Below are 24101 nucleotides of genomic sequence, written 5' to 3' on the forward strand. Positions count from 1 at the left end.
AATACTATTCATCCGTTTGGGCTGAACGAGGGACTCTCCTTTGCTCCTTTTCTGTAAATGGATGTCTGCTGGCTGCTGTGCATAGTAACCAAGCGCTCTGTTGTACTTGTTTTTAATTCTTGATTTTATTTTGTGTTTCTAATCTTGTTTTCTTTATTACTTGCAGTCTGTATTATGTGCTGCCTCTTCATCTGAAATGATTGTGCCGATACCATCTTCTTATTTCATCAATATCTGTGATATATGGCTGTTATGTAGTGTGTTGTAGTAATATATATCATGTTATTTTGTATAATTATGCGGTTATCATATCCGCATGTTTTGCCTAGCTTCATATATGTATGGTCATTTATTTATTTATTTATTTATATGTTTTGATATGTGCCGAAATTGTATACTGGTCATGATTTTGTTGCTATTCAGTATATACCAGTGTCCTGATATTTTTGATATATGTTATTTAAGTTGATTCTGATAAATGTTATATTGTCTTAATTAATTTGGATGGCCACTCTGTCCTTATTTCGCATTTAATTGTCATATATGTATATCGGCACACCTGTGTTTCATCATTGAATGCCGCTTATATGGAGTGTATATCTTTGAGGGCACATATTACCTTTTCCAAGATGGCCGCGGCTCTATTTCCGGTTATGCGCGATATGCGCTCTGTTACCTCTCTGCCGTTTCCTGCCGTCTCCCCGCATTTGGTCACATGGGCCCATGTGAACCAGTGCGGTGGGCGGCTGAATGGCGAATTGGTTTCCGGTCTCGCGGCGCATAAAAGGATGGGGTTTATGACTGCTGACATGCCTCTCCTGAGGAAGGAACATCCGAAACGCGCGTAGGGAGGTGGGGGACGCCGCATCTCACATCCGGTCTACATTGTCATCAGGTATGCTGTTGGTCCGCTGTGCCTCTGCCCGCTGCTATTTGTCTATTCTCTCACTGTTAGGTTGATTTGTGTATATATATGGATGAGCAGTGGAATCTTTTGGGCTTTTATGGACTAGCATACATTCATTTGTAGGATGTGGGTTGCTGGATCCCCCTTATATGTGCAATTTGAGGGTTGGTTTTTTACCCCTCGTCATTTTTAGCCTTGTTTTGTAAATGGTTGTACTTTAATAAAGTTTATATTTCTATTTAATCTGGACTAGTACACTTTTTTTGTTGTGGTTTATATATATTTTGGTGTGTCCTACACATCATTTCCAATTTTGACTTCTTTTCATGGCATTATGCCATTTTTTTGCTATAGGAGTCATATGTGCTTTCCGTGTCTGTATCTAATAGTTTCTGTGTTATGCACAGGTATCCTGGGTGGCACCATGGATTTCCGGGCCAAAGAAAAAACATGGCTCAATGAGATGGATAAGGTTTTCCGTGACGGTGGGGTTGATGCACCGCAGCCAGCAGACTCCTTATGGGAGGATAAACTTTCCACCATTAAAAATTACATTGAGAAACGTACCAGAATTTGGTGGAATAAAATGTTTTTGGAGAGGTATATTGGTAACAAGATGATCCCGAGGGGATTAAGGGTAAGAGTTATTCCATCTTATCCAGTGGAGGATCCGGGCACTATTGCCAAGTGGGAGGAGACCTGCAACAGTTGCTCTAACACACTTATGCAACTGCTGATTGAAATGAACACTACTAAGATCAGTGAATTGGATGTTCTCATTGATGGCTTACAAACTGAGGTCCGGTCTTCATGTCCTACTGATAGAATCAATAAATTTGAAATTACTTTGGATAAATCTATGGACGTAGTAGTAAAAAAGATCCAAGAAACCCAAATGTTGAAGTATTCAAGAGACCTAAAAGATTATCAAAATAGAAGGGTCTATTTATGGCGTGGTATTAATAATACCTATTTACAGAAAAGCCCGTCAATTACATCTATTAATTCCACCAGTGGCGGTTCGGATGTATCTAGTGCTTCTACGTCCACCAATGGACCGTTTGAAAACAATAGGTTTCGGGACCATTCCTATCACCCATATAAGAGGGTTTCCCTGGTCCAAAGGAATACTAGAGACAATAAGGTGATTAACCTAAGTCAGCATGTTCTCACGGAGGTGGATTTGGGGCTTCTTGAGAGGGGTCTCTCCTTTGCACCTACATCCGGATTTGACTTGTTCACCACTATCAAAGATCTGCATATGTTTGCGAGATCACTGATCTTTAAGAAATACTATAGTACTAATAATATCCAATCTATTTTTCCGACAGAGGAGGAACAAGAGGCCCTGAGAATTTTAGAGGAATTGGCAATTGAACACACTGGAGGTGGAGGTAAGATCCCAGCCACAATTCGTCCACGCTCCAATAAGTTCCCCTCACTATCTACATGTGCTAATGTGGACCTATTTGTTAAAGTGGTTATGGATGAGCTCTATAAAATTCCTACATATGTAATAAAAGATAATCTTTCCCGGGAGGAGAGGGATCGGTTGTTGTTTTTTCAGGAGCTGCCGGACATTGTTATTAAACCAGCGGACAAGGGTGGTAACGTCGTTCTCTGGCCCACGAATATGTACGAGAGGGAAGCTTTCCGTCAGCTTAATAACAGCACATGCTATCGGAGGCTTACCTATAATCCACTCTCGGCATATTCGGGTCAACTAGAGATTATCCTCAAACGTGCATTGGAGAACGACGTTATCACCCGTGATCTTAGACTTGCCCTGGTGGTTCCTGAACCAACTATCCCTACTCTTTATCTTCTCCCGAAGATCCATAAGAGCACATCCTCCCCACCAGGTAGACCGATTATTTCGGGTAGGGGTAACTTTTTGGAGAATATCAACAAGTGGATTGATTACCACCTCCAACCTCTTGTCTCAGGCCTCCCCTCCTTTCTTAAAGACACGGGTGATCTTCTGCGCCGGATCGATGGACTGCATATTGAGGATAATACTCTATTAGTTTCAGCGGATGTGGAGTCCCTATATACTAACATCAAACACAGAGATGGACTAGCAGCAGTCCGATTTTTTCTTTCCACCTCTTCTTTATCGATTGAATTTAGGGACCTCCTGCTGGAACTTCTAGAGTTTACCCTCACACACAATTTTTTTGTGTTTAAGGGCAACTTCTACCTACAGCTCCAGGGGACCGCCATGGGGGCGGCCTTCGCGCCGGCCTATGCCGGTCTCTTTCTGGGGCTGTGGGAGAGGGAACTCTTCCTGTCCGATGAATTGGGGTCGATGGACCGGGTTCCTTTTTGGACCCGGTACATTGACGATATCTTCTTCATGTGGCAGGGCACTCCATTCGATCTTGAGCAGTTGATTCATACCCTCAATGACAATGATCTCAATATCCATCTGACATTCATATATAGTGGTGTATCTTTGGATTTTCTCGATGTGACAATAAGGAGGGATCCCTCTGGAACCTTACAGACGGACATCTATAGAAAAGAAACGTCTACGAATACACTTTTACATGCTACTTCTGGCCATCCACGCCACATGATCGATTCTGTACCCGTGGGGCAATTTCTCCGCTTACGTAGGATATGTTCCTCAGAGGCGGACTTTCTATCACGGGCGGATGATCTAAGTATACGGTTTAGATCCCGCGGGTACAGTAATCGATCTATTAAACGTGCATTTAATCGGGCTAAACATGCTACCCGTCAGAACCTCCTATTTGACAATATAGCTCGGTCCAATATCCATATTCCTCCTGTATTAAGATTTGTTACCACCTTCAGCTCACAATCGGAGAGGCTTAGATCCATTCTCCAAAGGGCCTGGCCCATTTTACGGGTGGATCCCAGTATTGCCAGGTTGCTCCCTGAGAGGCCGTCTTTGGCCTTTCGACGTGCTAAGAATCTGAGGGACCATCTGGTCTCCAGTCATTACTCCAGTGATGGGGCAACCACATTCCTTTCTAATTTTTCCAGGAGTGTTGGATGTTTTCCGTGTGGGGGCTGTGTCGCCTGTCCCAACATTGTAAGATGTAGTGAATTCTCGAATTTTGATAACACCAAGCAATTCACTATCAGACAACGGATCACTTGTACCACGAGGTATGTGGTATATCATGCCACATGCCCGTGTGGATTGATCTATGTTGGACTAACAACACGCCAACTAAAGGTCCGCGTACGCGAACATGTTCTGGGTATTGAGGCGGCACGCACCCACACGGACACATCCACACTTAAGACTCTACCTCGCCATTTCAAGGAGTTCCACAATTGTGATGGTGCTTCCTTGAGGGTGAGAGGGATTGATGCACTCAAAATTAACATCAGGGGGGGTGTCCTCACCAAAAGACTGGGTAGACTGGAGACCAGATGGATCTGGCAACTTAATACTATTCATCCGTTTGGGCTGAACGAGGGACTCTCCTTTGCTCCTTTTCTGTAAATGGATGTCTGCTGGCTGCTGTGCATAGTAACCAAGCGCTCTGTTGTACTTGTTTTTAATTCTTGATTTTATTTTGTGTTTCTAATCTTGTTTTCTTTATTACTTGCAGTCTGTATTATGTGCTGCCTCTTCATCTGAAATGATTGTGCCGATACCATCTTCTTATTTCATCAATATCTGTGATATATGGCTGTTATGTAGTGTGTTGTAGTAATATATATCATGTTATTTTGTATAATTATGCGGTTATCATATCCGCATGTTTTGCCTAGCTTCATATATGTATGGTCATTTATTTATTTATTTATTTATATGTTTTGATATGTGCCGAAATTGTATACTGGTCATGATTTTGTTGCTATTCAGTATATACCAGTGTCCTGATATTTTTGATATATGTTATTTAAGTTGATTCTGATAAATGTTATATTGTCTTAATTAATTTGGATGGCCACTCTGTCCTTATTTCGCATTTAATTGTCATATATGTATATCGGCACACCTGTGTTTCATCATTGAATGCCGCTTATATGGAGTGTATATCTTTGAGGGCACATATTACCTTTTCCAAGATGGCCGCGGCTCTATTTCCGGTTATGCGCGATATGCGCTCTGTTACCTCTCTGCCGTTTCCTGCCGTCTCCCCGCATTTGGTCACATGGGCCCATGTGAACCAGTGCGGTGGGCGGCTGAATGGCGAATTGGTTTCCGGTCTCGCGGCGCATAAAAGGATGGGGTTTATGACTGCTGACATGCCTCTCCTGAGGAAGGAACATCCGAAACGCGCGTAGGGAGGTGGGGGACGCCGCATCTCACATCCGGTCTACATTGTCATCAGGTATGCTGTTGGTCCGCTGTGCCTCTGCCCGCTGCTATTTGTCTATTCTCTCACTGTTAGGTTGATTTGTGTATATATATGGATGAGCAGTGGAATCTTTTGGGCTTTTATGGACTAGCATACATTCATTTGTAGGATGTGGGTTGCTGGATCCCCCTTATATGTGCAATTTGAGGGTTGGTTTTTTACCCCTCGTCATTTTTAGCCTTGTTTTGTAAATGGTTGTACTTTAATAAAGTTTATATTTCTATTTAATCTGGACTAGTACACTTTTTTTGTTGTGGTTTATATCGTGACGTCTTTGAAGAATCCAAGCTTGGTTCGTTACCTCCGCACCGAGAGTGCGATTGTGCCATAGATTTAATCCCGGGTAGTAAATACCCAAAGGGTCGTTTATTTAATCTGTCTGTGCCTGAACATGCTGCTATGCGTGAATATATAAAGGAGTCCTTGGAAAAGGGACATATTCGTCCATCGTCATCTCCCTTAGGAGCCGGTTTTTTCTTTGTGTCAAAAAAAGACGGCTCTTTGAGACCATGTATTGATTATCGGCTTTTGAATAAAATCACTGTTAAATATCAATACCCATTGCCGTTGCTGACTGATTTGTTTGCTCGCATAAAGGGGGCCAAGTGGTTCTCTAAGATTGACCTTCGTGGGGCGTATAATTTGGTGCGAATCAGGCAGGGGGATGAGTGGAAAACCGCATTTAATACGCCCGAGGGCCACTTTGAGTATTTAGTGATGCCTTTTGGTCTTTCAAATGCTCCGTCGGTTTTCCAGTCCTTTATGCATGATATTTTTCGCGATTATTTGGATAAATTTATGATTGTGTATCTGGATGATATTCTGATTTTTTCGGATGACTGGGACTCTCATGTCCAGCAAGTCAGGAGGGTTTTTCAGGTTTTGCGGTCTAATTCTTTGTGTGTGAAGGGTTCTAAGTGTGTTTTTGGGGTACAGAGGATTTCCTTTTTGGGATATATTTTTTCCCCCTCTTCCATTGAAATGGATCCTGTCAAGGTTCAAGCTATTTGTGATTGGACGCAGCCCTCTTCTCTTAAGAGTCTTCAGAAATTTTTGGGCTTTGCTAACTTTTATCGTCGATTTATTGCTGGTTTTTCGGATATTGCTAAGCCATTGACCGATTTGACTAAGAAGGGTGCTGATGTTGCTGATTGGTCCCCTGATGCTGTGGAGGCCTTTCGGGAGCTTAAGCGCCGTTTTTCCTCTGCCCCTGTGTTGCGTCAGCCTGATGTTACTCTACCTTTTCAGGTTGAGGTCGACGCTTCTGAGATCGGAGCTGGGGCAGTGTTGTCGCAGAAAAGTTCTGACTGCTCCGTGATGAGGCCTTGTGCCTTCTTTTCCCGTAAATTTTCGCCCGCTGAGCGGAATTATGATGTTGGGAATCGGGAGCTTTTGGCCATGAAGTGGGCTTTTGAGGAGTGGCGCCATTGGCTTGAGGGGGCCAGACATCAGGTGGTGGTATTGACTGACCACAAAAATTTGGTTTATCTTGAGACCGCCAGGCGCCTGAATCCTAGACAGGCGCGCTGGTCATTATTTTTCTCTCGGTTTAATTTTGTGGTGTCATACCTACCGGGTTCTAAGAATGTTAAGGCGGATGCCCTTTCTAGGAGTTTTGAGCCTGACTCGCCTGGTAACTCTGAGCCCACAGGTATCCTTAAGGATGGAGTGGTATTGTCAGCCGTTTCTCCAGACCTGCGGCGGGCCTTGCAGGAGTTTCAGGCGGATAGACCTGATCGTTGCCCACCTGATAAACTGTTTGTTCCTGATGATTGGACCAGTAGAGTCATCTCTGAGGTTCATTCTTCTGCGTTGGCAGGTCATCCTGGCATTTTTGGTACCAGGGATTTGGTGGCAAGGTCCTTCTGGTGGCCTTCCCTGTCACGAGATGTGCGAGGCTTTGTGCAGTCTTGTGACGTTTGTGCTCGGGCCAAGCCTTGTTGTTCTCGGGCTAGTGGATTGTTGTTGCCCTTGCCTATTCCTAAGAGGCCTTGGACGCACATCTCGATGGATTTTATTTCAGATCTGCCTGTTTCTCAGAAGCTGTCTGTCATCTGGGTGGTGTGTGACCGTTTCTCTAAGATGGTCCATTTGGTTCCTCTGCCCAAGTTGCCTTCTTCTTCCGAGTTGGTTCCTCTGTTTTTTCAAAATGTTGTTCGTTTGCATGGTATTCCTGAGAATATCGTTTCTGACAGAGGGACCCAATTCGTGTCTAGATTTTGGCGGGCATTCTGTGCTAGGATGGGCATAGATTTATCTTTTTCGTCCGCTTTCCATCCTCAGACGAATGGCCAGACTGAGCGGATTAATCAGACCCTGGAGACATATCTGAGGTGTTTTGTGTCTGCTGACCAGGATGATTGGGTTGCTTTTTTGCCATTGGCGGAGTTCGCTCTCAATAATCGGGCCAGCTCTGCCACTTTGGTGTCCCCGTTTTTCTGTAATTCGGGGTTTCATCCTCGATTTTCCTCTGGTCAGGTGGAATCTTCGGATTGTCCTGGAGTGGATGCTGTGGTGGAGAGATTGCATCAGATCTGGGGGCAGGTGGTGGACAATTTGAGGTTGTCCCAGGAGAAGACTCAGCTTTTTGCTAACCGCCGTCGTCGTGTTGGTCCTCGTCTTCGTGTTGGGGACTTGGTGTGGTTGTCTTCTCGTTTTGTCCCTATGAGGGTCTCTTCTCCTAAGTTTAAGCCTCGGTTCATCGGCCCGTATAAGATATTGGAGATTCTTAACCCTGTTTCCTTCCGTTTGGACCTCCCTGCATCCTTTTCTATTCATAACGTTTTTCATCGGTCATTATTGCGCAGGTATGAGGTACCGGTTGTGCCTTCCGTTGAGCCTCCTGCTCCGGTGTTGGTTGAGGGTGAGTTGGAGTATGTTGTGGAGAAAATCTTAGACTCTCGTGTTTCCAGACGGAGACTCCAGTATCTGGTCAAGTGGAAGGGATACGGCCAGGAGGATAATTCTTGGGTGAATGCATCTGATGTTCATGCCTCTGATCTGGTTCGTGCCATTCATAGGGCCCATCCTGATCGCCCTGGTGGTTCTGGTGAGGGTTCGGTGCCCCCTCCTTGAGGGGGGGGTACTGTTGTGAATTTGGATTCTGGGCTCCCCCGGTGGCTACTGGTGGAATTGAACTGGTGTCTTCATCTTCTCTGTTCACCTGTTCCCATCAAGATGTGGGAGTCGCTATATAACCTTGCTGCTCTGTTAGTTGCTTGCCGGTCAACAATGTTATCAGAAGCCTCTCTGTGCTTGTTCCTGCTCCTAGACAACTACTAGATAAGTTGGACTCTTGTCCATGTTTGTTTTTGCATTTTTGTTCCAGTTCACAGCTGTAGTTTCGTTACTGTGTCTGGAAAGCTCTTGTGAACAGGAATTGCCACTCTGGTGTTATGAGTTAATGCCAGAGTTTTAAAGTAATTTCTGGATGGTGTTTTGATAGGGTTTTTAGCTGACCATGAAAGTGTCCTTCCTGTCTTCTGCTATGTAGTAAGTGGACCTCAAATTTGCTAAACCTATTTTCATACTACGTTTGTTTTTTCATCTTGATTCACCGCCAATACATGTGGGGGGCCTCTGTCTCCTTTCGGGGTATTTCTCTAGAGGTGAGCTAGGACTAATATTTTCCTCTGCTAGTTTTGTTTAGTCCTCCGGCTGGTGCTGGGCATCTAGAATCAACGTAGGCATGCTACCCGGCCACTGCTAGTTGTGTGTTAGGTTTAGTTCATGGTCAGCTCAGTTTCCATCTTCCAAGAGCTAGTTCCTATATATGCTGATGCTATGATCTCTTGCCATTGAGATCATGACACCTTCCAGTCCTCCAAATAAAATTTTTTGCCACGTATTACCTTGCACCCCAAAATAGCATTCACCTCGTAATTGTCCATAGACGAACCTGATGTCCTGGCAGATGACTCGGAAAACTGGGACATGTGTACAGGCTTTAAGAGGGACACATGAAAGGTGTCGGTGATACCTAGGCGTGGAGGAAGGGCCAGATGGTAGAGCACAGAGTTATCCTGTTTGAGGACCTTGAAGGGACCCAAGTAGTGAGGTGCAAACTTAGTGGACTCAACTCGCAGCCTGATGTTACGGGCGGAGAGCTACACTAAGTCATCAGGAGAAAAGATCGGAGCAGGGCACCGATGTGCATCGGCAGAGGACCTCATTCTCTCCTTGTAGGCCCGGATGGCATCCTGAGTGCGGTCCCAAATGTCCTGTGCCTCCACAGCCCAGTCTGCCACCCTAGAGTCGGCAGAAGACACAGGAATAGGCACAGGATCCCACGGATGCTGGCCGTAATTAAGGAGGAAAGGAGTCTGACCGGTGGAATCGGCTACAGCATTAAGTGCAAACACCGCCCACCGTAGCAAGGATGCCCAGTCATCCTGCCTGGCAGAAACAAAATGTCATAGATATGTGACCAGGGCCTGGTTGGCCTTCTCTACCAACCCATTCATCTCAGGATGATATGCTGAGGAGAGATTCAACTCAATGCTGAGTAGACAATGCTCTCTCCAGAATCGAGACGCAATCTGGGGACCCCGGTCACTGGCATACCATGTAGGCGAAAGATATGTTTGATAAACAACGCCGCCAAAGCCCATGCAGAAGCTAGCCGAGGAAGAGGCACCAAGTGCAACATTTTGGAAAAATGATCAGTGATCACCCAAATAATGGTGCAGCTATGAGACTTGGGTAAGCCCACCACAAAATTCATCCTGACCATATCCCAGGGCCTGTCCACCACCAGCAGGGGGTGAGGCAACCCAGCTGGCCGTTGACAAGGAGACTTGTTTTTGGCAAAGGAGACACACGCCCGAACATAGTCTGCAATGTCACGGGCCATATGCGGCCACCAGTATGTCCTTGCCAGTAGCTCAGATGTCCTTTTGGTCCCAAAATGTCCACCCACCCTGGACAAGTGGGCCCAAGAGAGAACCTCCAGATGCAAACTTGATGGTACAAAAGTCTTGCCCAGAGGCACAGATTCTAGCGAAACCGGGGCCACAGTTCTCAGGCTCTCAGAAGGGACAATAAGCCGAGGCTCCTCTTCCTCCTCCTCAGATGATACAGCAGAGCGAGAGAGAGCATCGGCACGAATGTTCTTCTCCCCGGAAAGAAAATGGAGGGTGAAATGGAACCAGGAGAAGAACAAGGACCATCTGGCCTGGCGAGAATTTAACCGCTGGGCTGTCTGTAAATAGACCAAATTATTGTGGTCTGTGAATACTTGGAAGGGAAAGCGAGCCCGCTCCAAAAGATATCTCCACTCTGAGAAAGCCAACTTCATTGCTAGCAACTCCCTGTCCCTGATGGAATAATTCCTCTCCGCTGGTGTGAAGGTCTTAGAAAAGGAGAAGCAAGGATGCTTCTGACCTTGAGCATCCTTTTGGAAGAGGACTGCTCCAGCACCAATGGATGAGGCATCCACCTCCATTATAAATGGCTTATCTACATCGGGGCGATGTAGGATGGGAGCGCTAGTAAAATGAGATTTAATAGAAGCGAAGGCCTTGGAGACCTCCTCAGACCACAATTTGGGATTTGCTCCCTTCTTGGTGAGGGCTACCAAGGGAGCTACCAAAGTTGAGAAATGAGGGATTAAATGGCGATAATAGTTAATGAACCCCATAAAGCGCTGCACCGCTTTAAGATAATGGGGTTCTTGCCAGTCCATCACAGCCTGTAGTTTGGCAGGATCCATAGCCAATCCCTGGGTGGAGATAATATAGCCCAAGAAAGGTAAAGACATCTGCTCAAACACACATTTCTCCAACGTGGCGTAGAGGGAATTTGTTCGTAAAAGGTCGAAGGCTCTGCAAACACCTTTCCGGTGGGAGTCATTATCTGGAGAGTAGATGAGAATATCATCCAGGTAGACTACGACCGAGGTGGAGAGCATATCCCGGAAGATATAATTTACAAAGTCTTGGAAAATGGCTGGAGCATTACAGAGCCCAAAGGGCATCACTAGATATTCATAGTGCCCATACCTGGTGTTAAAAGCCGTCTTCCATTCGTCCCCCTCACGGATGTGAATCAGGTTGTAAGCACCCCGCAGATCTAGTTTAGTAAATGCCCTTGCTCCCTGAAGCCTATCAAAAAGCTCAGATATCAGGGGCAGGGGATATTTATTCTTAACGGTGATGGCGTTAGGACCCCTATAGTCTGCATGGATGCAGTTCCCCGTTCTTCGAAGAAGAACCCAGCCCCTGCAGATGACACTGACTTTCTAATGAATCTTCTTGCCAGATTTTATTGGAAATACTGTGACATTGCCTCTGTCTCCGGGAAAGATAACAGATAGAATCGACCCCGGGGAGGCTCAGCACCAGGCAAGAGGTCAATAGGACAGTCATAGGGGCAGTGAGGTGGAAGGGTCTCCGCAGCCCTTTTGGAGAACACATCCGCATAGGGCCAATATTGCTTGGGGAGAGAGGATAGATGTGTGGGTACCTCAGTAGTAGCAACCTGAATGCTTTCCCTCTGACATCTACCCCCGCAAGATTTACCCCATCCCAAAATTCTGTCTGTGGACCACTCAATATGAGGAGAGTGGTACCTTAGCCAAGGTATCCCTAACAGGACCTCATCAATTTCCTCAGGAACGAGGAGCAGAGATATGATCTCCTGATGAGATGGCGACATGAACAGAGTGAAAGGGATAGTCTGGTATGTTATCTGTGAAGGCAGTGTCGACCCATTCACCACTCGTACGGTTACTGGTTGAGCTAGCACTACCAAGGATATTGCGTGACGTTGGGCGAAGGCAGAAGACATAAAATTGCCCTCCGCCCCAGAATCCACGCAGAGCTCTACCGAGCGAGTGAATGAGCCTAAGCCTATTGTAATTGTCCCCTTAAAGGACAATTTGGAGGCAAACATCGCTGTGTCTAGTGTACCTCCACCTACTACCACTAGACGCTGATGTTTCCTCGACTGCTGGGAACATCTTGTGGCAACATGTTCTGACTGCGGGCAAACATGATAGACCTTGAGTGCACGAGCGGTCCAGGACTTAGATCCCGCTCGTGACACTTCCATGGCCTCATGTAACTCAGGGACCCAGACCAAAGATTCCAAAGGTTTGGCAAAGGTAGGAGCCAGCCGAAACCTCTGCCTATACTGGACCCGCTCTAGCCTCCGCTGGTGAAAGCGGAGGTCAATACAAGTAGACACAGCTATTAACTCCTCCAGTGTTGCGGGAATCTCCCTAGAGGCCAGAGCGTCCTTCACGTGGTCAGCCAGCCCCCTCCAAAATATAGGGATAAGGGCTTTATCTGACCACTCCAACTCAGATGCTAGGGTGCGGAAGTGGATGGCAAAATGGCTGACCAAGGACGTGCCCTGAGTCAATGCCAGCAGTTGGAGCGCCATATCATGGGTGACTCGAGGTCCTAAAAAGACCTGTTTCAGAGTGCTCAGGCACAGCAGAGCACTCTGCACCACTCTCCCACAGCCCATTCCATCACCCTGTCCAACAGGAGAGACACAATAAATCCCACCTTTGCCCGCTCTGTGGGGAAACGTGCGGCCAGGAGCTCGAGGTGTATAGAGCACTGGCTCACGAAACCCCTACAGGGGTTTACTATCACCCAAAAATTTTCTGGCAGCGGGAGGCGAGATAGAGTCAGAACAAGGGCGGCAGTGGACAAGGTTGCTGCAGCCACGCTAGCAGCCTGCACAGCAACTGCGGTAACATCCACAGCTGAGGTTGTGCACTCGAGAGCCGCCAACCTACCCTACAGCTGCTGGATGTACTGCAAGGATTGCTGTTTGTCTGCCATTTACTAGCCAGACCCTGGCACTAGTATTCTGTAAGGGTTGGCGGAACGCACTGAATAAATATATGTATGAGACAGATGGTGCGTTCGCAACCCAGGGTCCACCATGCAGGAGAGAAATCTGCTGCTAGTAATCGGCAGTACTATATGGCAGTATTAGCGACTCTGTTACTTCACAGATTTGCTAGAATAACAAGATGCTGTGCCCTGCTAACCTCACAGAGGAACACAGCTACCAAACAGAGCAAAACTGTGGCATGCAGTTAGCATGGCAGACAAACAACTCTTCACCGGAGGTGCCGGTATTCTAGGGGCTTATTTCAGCCAAACCCTTACCACATACAAGCATGACCACACTGGCACTGAGCTCTTTAACATTGGTTTGATACTAGCGCATGGCCGTGCGGCCATGCGAACCTTTTATAGTTTTAGCACTCAAGGACCTTCCTAGTGGTCCAACAGGAACTGCCTCAGGACCTTCGCATGTGACCCCCAACCTCCAATAGGAGATCGTCCCATGGGCATGCCCAGTATGGGAAAAGCAGGACTTAGTCCCAGAAAGATCTGCTCACTGCTTATCAGCACTGGCTACAAAGGCAGAGCCTGGAAGAACAGTAGACACCAGTCGCCCAGTATCAGCCTGAGTCAGACGCTGGGACCGACATCTCCGCTGAGCAGGCTCCACTGCGGCTGGAGAAGAATGGGAGTCTGCAGCGGAGATGGTTCGAGATTCCCCCTGTGCAGAGGCGGGAACTCAACACCTAACATATTTTATACTACATCTAAATTCTCTGCTAGTTCATTTGTTAATATAAGTTTATAGCAATCAGAGTTTTTCTTCTCTGATGGAGAATTCTCATGCTTGTGTAAAGACATAGGACCTTATTCATCAAGACCGTCATTGATATAGAGCCTGATTCATCAAGACCGGCATTGTTCACACCAGTATTGTTGAGGACATGTGCTAGAGTCTGACCCTCGTGATTCATGAAGAGGCATACGCTTTCTCCTAAATCAGGAGTGGAGAACGAGAGGCATGCATCTCTGTATACCCCGGCCACAAATTCTGCTACAGTACCTGTTGGAGTAAAATTGCTGGCATAGCAAATTTCACACTTGTCATGAATTTGAAAAGCAGTGGTTACAACACTCCTGTCCTACTACAGTTATAACCTACTTTGTCAAACCTGGGCGAAAATGGCATGTGAGCCCCAAAAGTCACATCATTTTAGCACAGCCTCCACTTGAGTCAAAATTATACATTTTTTTCGAAGCTTTTTACACCAGAATACTGGCATAAAAGCTTTGAAGAATCTTCTATAGATTCTTCCACCAGAAGTAGCTTAGGAGCAAGAGGCATACTGTTGTACAGTACAATGAACTCTGTAGTAGACCAGCAAAATTCTACATTCAACTACAGATACAGATTAAAGATGAGAGCAATTTCACTTTTTGAGGCAAATAGACTTTACCTCGAAGTTCACAAAAAATTTTAAATTGACAAGAATTTGATTTTTTTTTTTTACTACTACATTTCAGTGAATCTAGCAAAATTAATATAAGCCAATAGTTTGCTGGGCTCAAAATGGCTGGGAAGGGATTAAAAAATGTAAAAAAAATGCTTACCCAGCACTAACCTGTCTTCTTCAGCCCAGTTTCCAGTGAAGTCTTCACTGTTCATCTTCTGACGCCCACCATGTTTGCCATCTATTGTGCTAACTGTGCCTTAATGTCATAACGAAGTATGACATCATGATGAACTTCGTACAAGGTCATGACGTCATGGCTAGTCAGCATTGGAGATGACAAAGAAACTAAAACCAGAAGAAGCTGAAAATGACCTAGTGAAGATTGTTCTGGTGCCTGGAACAAATTATTATGCTCTGTAGTGTGGAGGGATTTCAGAGTGACATAATGTGAATAAATTGGATATAAATCATATTTCCTGGCCAAATTTAAGTGAGCTGTTGTGTCCGGGGGGAAAAGACATGCCCCCCAGACAGACTACAGGTATTAGGGGCAAATTATAAAAATGAATATTGTAGCATTGGAAGGGACCCCAACTAAAAGAGCCACCTTGACAGAATGCAGCATTAGTGCTGCACAAGGTGGCTCTTTTAGTTAAGAACGCCTGGGGGGTAACAGGTTCCCTTTAAAGGGTTTTTCCCATCTGGTATATTTATGGCATATCAAGCAAAAGATTGGACAGCCATTTAGAAAGGGTATCTATCAATAAAAAATATGCCAAGTAAATGTAAGGTGCTGAAGTATAGATCATAGTTATATACTGTAGTTATATAGGTTGAAAAAGACACAGGTCATCAAGTTCAACCTTTCTCCACTAGTGACACTTTCTCTATAACTACAATATTTATAACCTACAATACAATTTGTTGTGAGTAAAATATTCAACCCTAATTTAAATTGTGACACAGTATCTGCCAATACTACCTCTGGTGGTGGGGCATTCCATAGTTTACCCTAACCATAAAGAACCCTCTCCTATTTAGCTGCCAGAGTTGCCTTTCCTCCATACATAATGAATGCACCCTGTTCCTTTATAATGTATTTACATTTAAATGAGATCTCCTCTGAGTTGTTGTTTTTCTAAGCTGAACAAGCCCAACTTTTCTAACCACTCATTGTAAAAGAGAACTTCCATCCCTTGTAATAATCTAGTTGTCACCTTTGAACTGACTCTAATTTTTTAATAAAAAATTAAAATTTAGATCTTTAGGAGCAAAACAGTAACAGTGCAGTGACAGGACAAGAATCTTCATAACTAATCATACGCTAAATAGTTGCAAGTCAACTTTATCTATGAGATAGCTAAGATTGGCTATAAAATGGTGGTAGTCTCACGATCAAATAAATAGTGGATGGTGAGATATGAAGCCCGAAAGTCAAAATTCAGTATATTGTTACCCTTTTCTACTTCATTGTACATTGAGATAACAGAATTCAATCTATCTTTTTATACGCCCTAAAATTGTGTTTGCTTTTGCACCTGCTGCTTGAAATTGAGAATATCTGCTGAGTTTAATTATAACCAGAATATCCAAATCCTTCTCCTGTTTTGCTGTCCCAAGTAAATTTCCATTCAATGTATGTGCAGCAACACGATTACTCTGTCCACGGTGCATTACTATACATTTATCAAGATTAAACCCAATCTGTTCTGTGTTTGATGATGCAGACATCTTATCCAGATCTTTTTGAAATAGTATATCAGAGAAACACATTTCCAACTATAGTGGTGACATCTTGCTAGAGAGTCTTTGTCAGAAATGTGAATCAAGAAGCAAGGGTGGTGTGCAGTGCTGGTGGAGAGAAGCCAAGAGGAGCCAAGGACTCCAAGTAAACAGATATTACCACCAGAGCACTTGTGAGCCTAATTTGCATAGGATTACATTTTGGTGTAATAGAGCTGCAGAAAATGGCTGAGTAGGTTTTGTTGTAAATGTGTTTCCTTACCATATTCTCCAGTAATTTATGTCCCAAAGATGGCCAATACTGGTGTGACAATGCCAAAAGTCCCCAAATTTGTGTGCAACTTTGAGTTATGCAAAAATGTTGCAACTTTGCAAAGTGTTTGTGCCAGAAGTCTATGAAAAGCAATTTGATGAATCGGGACCTTAGAATTCTGAATATAAAGATGACCTGATATAAAGTGGAGATTCACTTTAATGTAAACATGTATCTAATTGTTGATAATTTGCAATTGCAATGTGGAAAACAATACTCTTACTAACAAGAGTATATATGTACAATTATTGTGAGATGCTACAACTGGTCTACTAAAAGAGCACAATGGATTCTCTAAAAATGCATTACATACTTTGGGAAATGTAAAATTATGCGGTGGATATTCCGATGAATGGCTGTCTATATACTGTATTACATGAATAACTCATCAATTGATACTACCCCTTTATACATCCATCTGCACTAATATGATTCATTTCAGTATTATCAAGAAGACACTAATGTAAAAAATACAGTGGGAAAGAAGATAGAAGAGGTGACATTAGCAAAGCCCAACTAAGTGTGATTAATCAATGATACGATGTAGTTGGCATCTACGCTGCTGCACTTTGATTATAGTTAAACATTTTAAACTTATCTTAATGCACTAAGAAGCAGACACAGGACAGCACAATAGTTTTGACAGAAAAAAGATCTGAAATCAGTGTCATATGGTGTGTTTGATTGTTATAAGCATTTTTTGCCCATTTGTTTTACTAGTCACATTTTACATTTGAACACAATACAGCACCCTGATGAACGTGCTGACTTTATGATCGTTTACATACTTAGCATTTCTTTTTACATAATTTATAGTTGACAGCAATGTAAAAATAAAAATGTAAAATAAATTGTAGACATTTATTTGTGCATGTAGGTTTCGGCACACCTGTTTTACTAGTTACTAATTCAATTTGATATACATACACACCACATCTACAGTGTACTACGGTCTGCTGACACATTTTGCTTTCTGTGCTTGTACCTACTTACCAAGAATTTCTTGTTACATAATTTTTGGCAAGAGTTGAATAATTGCGATTGAAAAGATTATACAAAGCTAATTACAGACTTGCTCAAAATGAATGATGAAATGCAGGTCAAAATTGGCCTCTAGCAAGCCTATTAGATGATGTTACCTCTGACAGTGACACCATCAGTTTCAGTCACTGTTCTGCAAAGAACAGTCAACCTGATTAAAAATGAATAAAATGGAAAAGTTTTTGGACCATTATTTTTATATAAACAAAAAAAGAGAATTTTATCAGTGTACTTTGTTATTAAATGGGCTGTTAGTTACTACTGGGCTTCTATGGTGAGATCACTTTTACAATACTAATGCTATGTTTACAGAGATTGAAAGGTCCTCAATACATTGCTAGGAGACTTCGCAGTATTATACACGTCTTTTAGGACAACTGGATATCCTTCGATTTATGGTCTAATTGCCTAATTCAAAATTTGGATACAAATTTTCTGAACATGGGGAATTTGAAATTCAAAAGATTAGATCATCTCTGCCTAAAGTATATGGACATCTTTGGGGGGAGGTGTTTAACTTGAATGTATGTAATTTGGTCTAAAAATATTTTTGCAGTTGGGTTCTTTGAAAATTTTGCACCTTTAAGCTTTCAATTCTCTATTTTTTTGTTGCTCATTTCTGCCAGCAGATAAGATTACCGTATTTTCCGGCGTATAAGACGACTGGGCGTATAAGACGACCCCCCAACTTTACCAGTTAAAATATAAAATCTTCTTAAAAGTCGGGGGTCTTCTTATACACCCTATGTCGTCTTATAGGGCTGGTGAATATGTGCCTTTGGGGGGGGGGAGTGGTCCTGATGACGACGAGGGGGCGTCTCACAGGAAAGTGAGTATCCCCCATTACCTCATCATAGCGCTGCAGCGTGGGGTCTCTGTGCTGGGAGCGGCGGCTGCTGTGCTGTGGGGCGGCGGCTCCTCTTCTGCAGTGCGGGGCCTCTGGTGCTGTGGGGAGGCAGCGGCGGCGTATCTTCATGCAGTCGGGGCTCCTCCGGCATCTCCTTAAAGCACGGAGGCCCCGCGGCGCTGGCAGCTCCATCGGTACAATGCGGTGGCCTCCGGGAAAATGGCCGCTGCTCAGATTCAGATCTCGTCCCGAGATCTCGGGAGACGAGATCTGAATCTGAGCAGCGGCCATTTTCCCGGAGGCAGCTCAATAGGTGCGATGCGGTGGCCTCCGGGAAAATGGCCGCTGGGGGCGGCGCATGCTCAGATTCAGATCTTGTCCCGAGATCTCGGGACACGAGATCTGAATCTGAGCAGCGGCCATTTTCCCGGAGGCCACCGCATTGTACCGATGGAGCTGCCAGCGCCACGGGGCCTCCGAGCTTTAAGGAGATGCCGGAGGAGCCCCGACTGCATGAAGATACGCCGCCGCCGCCGCCCCACAGCACCAGAGGCCCCACACTGCTGAAGAGGAGCCGCCGCCCCACAGCACAGCAGCCGCCGCTCCCAGCACAGAGACCCCACGCTGCAGCGCTATGATGAGGTAATGGGGGATACTCACTTTCCTGTGAGACGCCCCCTCGTCATCATCAGGACCACTCCCCCCCCACCCACCATATACACCCAGCGTACAAGGCGATACCCGGCGTATAAGACGACCCCCGACTTTTAAGAAGATTTTCAGGGGTTAAAAAGTCGTCTTATACGCCGGAAAATACGGTAACTGAAAATCAGTCAGCTAGTTTTGATTTAGGGTTTGCATCTTTTATATCTGTTATTGGGCTCTTCTCAACTGATCTATTACCACAATCTATAAAACTTTCATGTGATCATATATCAGCTAGGTGAAGATCAGTAAAAGACAGTTAAAAGAGCTACAAATACTTTGTCAGAATGAGATCGCTAGTGGATTCTTAGATAGATAATTTTTGCAGCCAGTAATAATCATTACAGCAGAAATGCCACAGAAGAGAAATGGTGCTAAATGTTTGATATATCCCGATTGAAAAAATTAACTTTAGTTAAAATACCAGCATTCAAGTATAAGAAACAAATTGCCCCTGAAGTTGTCCTTATCCATTAATACAATTGTGTTTCTTAAACATATAGATTAGAAATAATATTGATATACTATTTATACTGTACAGTAATTTCCATCTTCTCAAAATTTATCCCGATAGGAAGGGTAGGAAGTTACATCACTTATAACAATATAACTGTTATACTTTTGTTTTGGATTGCACAACATAGAAGAACCCTGGTGGTAAAAATCCATATAAACCAGCAGGAAATAATCTATTCACAACATTTAAATGCACAACAAAGTATTGAGCAAGGCTATCAGGAATAAGACAAAAGTAAACAATTTACAGTTTACAGTTGCAAACGACACATTGTAAGATCTGGAAATCAATACCATTTTATAAGACAAACAACATTGACTGGATGTGCATTCTGTGAAAGTGGAGTTTTATCAATAGAATTGAGGGCAATGAGCAAAAAAAAAAATATTTATCATTGCTTATAACCTCATACCAAACCAAAGATATGCAAACATGACTTGGTCTAAAAAAAAACTTTTGAAGTTACAAGAAAGTTCTACTTTGATAGCTTTGTTTGTGTTGTCCCATTTTAGAACCTGACTCTTCCACTTTCTAACTTTCTCGTTCCCATTTTCTGCACTTTATGAAATTGTTCATTCCACTGATACACAAGTCATAAATGCTTCAGAGATCAGGACAATCATTCCTGGTGAGAACATCAAATTCACTTCAGCATGTTCTGTCTACATATACCAAAAAAGCTTCAGATGAGTTGAATAGTGAATTCATTCATGAGCTCATCTACTAAGCTTGCCTATGAGATTTACTAGATAGTATTGCCTTAGTTTTCAGTACTTCAATCATGTTGATGTCTGCTTCATACTAATAGTGATGTACTCAAACTCTTAGATATGTGATATCCAGGGGTGGATTACCAGAGGGTCAATATGGGCGGTAGCCCAGGGCCCAGTGGTGTGGGGGGGCCCTGGGCTACCGCACAGATTGACCCTCTGATAATCCCCCCAAGTGTGACTGTGAATGCCCGCCGGCATTTATGTGCCCCCGGACCCATCGGGCATCGGGCCCCTTCTCATCTGCTCACCAGGCCCCTTCCGGCGCTGCGGCGGTTTCCTATTGATGTGCGGGCACATGCCAGCAACTCAATAGTTAACAAAAGCCGCCAGCCAATTGGAGGCTGGCAGCTGAAGTCGGCCGCAGCGCACACGTCGCCGGCGTCTGATGTCATTGTCAGTCGCCGGTGAGTGTGCGCTGCTGGAGAGAGCTCGCCGCCTGGAGTGCTGGTCAGGTGAGGAGACTCTGTTCGGTTTTTTTTGTTTTGTTTTTTTGATAAGCTAACGGTGGACACACTGGGGCAATGCTGGAGACACTGGGGCAGATTGCTGGACACACTGGGGGCAATGCTGGAGACACTGGGGCAGATTGCTGGAGACACAGGGGCAATGCTGGAGACACTGGGGCAATGCTGGAGACACTGGGGCAGATTGCTGGAGACACTGGGGCAATGCTGGAGACAATGGGGCAGATTGCTGGACACACTGGGGCAATGCTAGAGACACTGGGGCAATGCTGGAAACACTGGGGCAGATTGCTGGAGACACTGGGGAAATGCTGGAGACACTGGGGCAGATTGCTGGACACACTGGGGCAATGCTGGAGACACTGGGGCAATGCTGGAGACACTGGGGCAGATTGCTGGAGACACTGGGGCAATTCTGCAGACACTGGAGCAGATTCCTGGAGACACTGGGGCAATGCTGGAGGACACACTGGGGCAGATTGATGGAGACACTGGGGCAATGCTGGAGATACTGGGGCAGATTGATGGACACACTGGGGCAATGCTGGAGACACTGGGGCAATGCTGGAGACACTGGGGCAATGCTGGATACACTGGGGCAGATTGATGGACACACTGGGGCAATGCTGGACGACACACTGGGGCAGATTGCTGGAGACACTGGGGCAATGCTGGAGACACTGGGGCAGATTGCTGGACACACTGGGGGCAATGCTGGAGGACACACTGGGGCAGATGATTGCTGGAGACACTGGGGCAATGCTGGAGACACTGGGGCAATGCTGAAGACACTGGGGCAATGCTGGAGACACTGGGGCAGATTGATGTACACACTGGGGCAATGCTGGAGGACACACTGGGGCAATGCTGGAGGACACACTGGGGCAGATTGCTGGAGACACTGGGGCAATGCTGGAGACACTGGGGCAGACTGCTGGACACACTGGGGCAATGCTGGAGGACACACTGGGGCAGACTGCTGGACACACTGGGGCAGATGATTGCTGGAGACACTGGGGCAATGCTGGAGACACTGGGGCAATGCTGGAGACACTGGAGCAATGCTGGAGACACTGGGGCAGATTGCTGGACACACTGACGGCAATGCTGGACATACTGGGGCAGATTGCTGGACACACTGGGGGTAATATGCTGGAGACACTGGGGCAGATTGCTGAACACACTGGGGGCAATGCTGGATACTCTGGGGCAATATGCTGGACATACTGGGGCAGATTGTTGAACACACTGTCTGGGGGCAATGCTGGATACACTGGGGCAATGCTGGATACACTGGGGCAATACTGGAGACACTGGGGCAATTCTGGAGACACTGGGGCAATGCTGGAGACACTGGGGCAATGCTAGAGACACTGGGGCAATGCTGGACACACTGTGGGCAATGCTGGACAATTGGACATACTGGGGCAGATTGCTGGACACACTGGTGGTAATATGCTGGACACACTGGGGCAATGTTGGACATACTGGGGCAGATTGCTGGTCACACTGGTGGTAATATTCTGGACACACTGGGGCAGATTGCTGGACACACTGGGGCAGATTGCTGGACACACTGTCTGGGGGCAATGCTGGACACAGTGGGGGCAATATGCTGGAGTCAGACACTGGGGCAGATTGCTGGAGACACTGTCTGGGGGCAATGCTGGACACACTGGGGCAGATTGCTGGACACTGGGGCAATATGCTGGACATACTGGGGCAGATTGCTGGACAAACTGGGGGTAATATGCTGGACACACTGGGGGTAATATGCTGGACACACGGGCAGATTGCTGGACACACTGGGGGCAGGACTGGAGGCATGGGCAGAATGTTGACACGGGGCATGATGAAAGACATGGGGCAGGATTGGATCATGGGGCAAGATGGATACGATGGAGATAGATGGGGCAGGATGGGGAGATCATATGGTGTAGAATGGATACTCATGAGTGCAGGATGGGAGAACATATGGCTGGAGCCAGGAATGAGACACACGGGGCCAGGGTGGGGAATATTATTACCATAGGGGCTAATTAAGGGATATTATTACTGCAGTGATGTATTTATTTTATTTTTTGAGTATACTGTTTTAAATGGGGGGGAGGTCCTGTTACTGTGCAGAGTGACACTATATTGCCTTTTTTTCTCCACGTGGTGTAATGTAGAAGTTGTGAAAAATTAAGTAATGTGTTCTGCAAGCAGAGCTCGAGATAACTGTGTTATTTCCTGCAGAAACGAGTCCTGGCTGGAAGAAATGATGGCGGTCTGTGCTGGATGAAAGATGAAGGACTTCACCTAGAGACGTCACTGGTGAGTCAGTGTTACCTATACACTGACACTATAGGCAGAGGTCCTGCGTACAATGTCACCAGTGATCACTGTATTACCTATACATTATATACAGAGCTCCTGTGTATAATGTCACCAGTGATCTCTGTATTACCTCTACACAGACACGGCATACTAAGTACAGATCTCCTATGAATACTGGCACTTATGGTGATAGTATTGTGTTTTGTTTTTTTTTAATTACTGATCAGTATTGTAGTATTCAGTCACTATGTGGTGGTAATATGTGGTCTGGAAATGGTGTTGTGGTATTTGTCCCTTGAATGTGCTATTTGGTCACAGAGTTGTGGTAATATGTGGTCTGGTCATGGCGCGGTGGTATTTGTTCCTTGTATGTGATATTATTGGTCAAAATAAACCTAAATTGTATTGCAGATTTTAACAAATATTTAATAGGTTACAGTAGAGTAGGGCCCGGCCATTGTTCAGGAATAATCTGGTTCGGGTATAACATGACCCCCGTCACATGACCCCCGTCACATGACCCCCATCACATGACCGGGGGGGGCCCACAGTGTCTGAACAGCCCGGGGCCCTGGCTACCCTTAATCCACCCCTGGTGATATCTTATATATAAAGCCAAGAGTGGTGCACAGACACACACACATATACTTAAACACGCACACACATACATGCTTAGGCCCCCTTCACATTTCTGTATAAAAGCGGTACCGGAAAAAACAGTACCAACATCATCAGTGTTTTGGATCAGTGTGCCATCTGTGCCTTTCCAGCATGGATAAAGAGAGAATGAAATTACAAAGCTTCTCTTTGCAATGTTAAATACATACAGCACAAGGATGGTGCACTGATGCCATCCATGTGCTCCAT

The 24101-nt window shown here is 45.2% G+C and overlaps 2 protein-coding genes across 15 annotated transcripts in view; both read right to left on the reverse strand.

Moving 5' to 3' along the window:
• Positions 1–24101, reverse strand: part of NRXN1 (neurexin 1) — a 1786277-nt gene that overhangs the window by 170827 nt on the left and 1591349 nt on the right. The window lies entirely within an intron of this gene.
• LOC143809085 (uncharacterized) lies at positions 20888–23264 on the reverse strand. The gene is made up of 2 exons (XM_077292245.1): positions 21470–23264; positions 20888–21406 (listed from the first exon to the last, which is right to left on the reverse strand). Exons 1-2 carry the CDS (start codon positions 22028–22030, stop codon positions 20900–20902), a joined length of 1068 nt encoding a protein of 355 aa, XP_077148360.1. The 5' UTR covers positions 22031–23264; the 3' UTR covers positions 20888–20899.

This window comes from Ranitomeya variabilis, chromosome 2 (assembly GCF_051348905.1).
Source record: "Ranitomeya variabilis isolate aRanVar5 chromosome 2, aRanVar5.hap1, whole genome shotgun sequence".
NCBI classification, from domain to species: Eukaryota; Metazoa; Chordata; class Amphibia; order Anura; family Dendrobatidae; genus Ranitomeya; species Ranitomeya variabilis.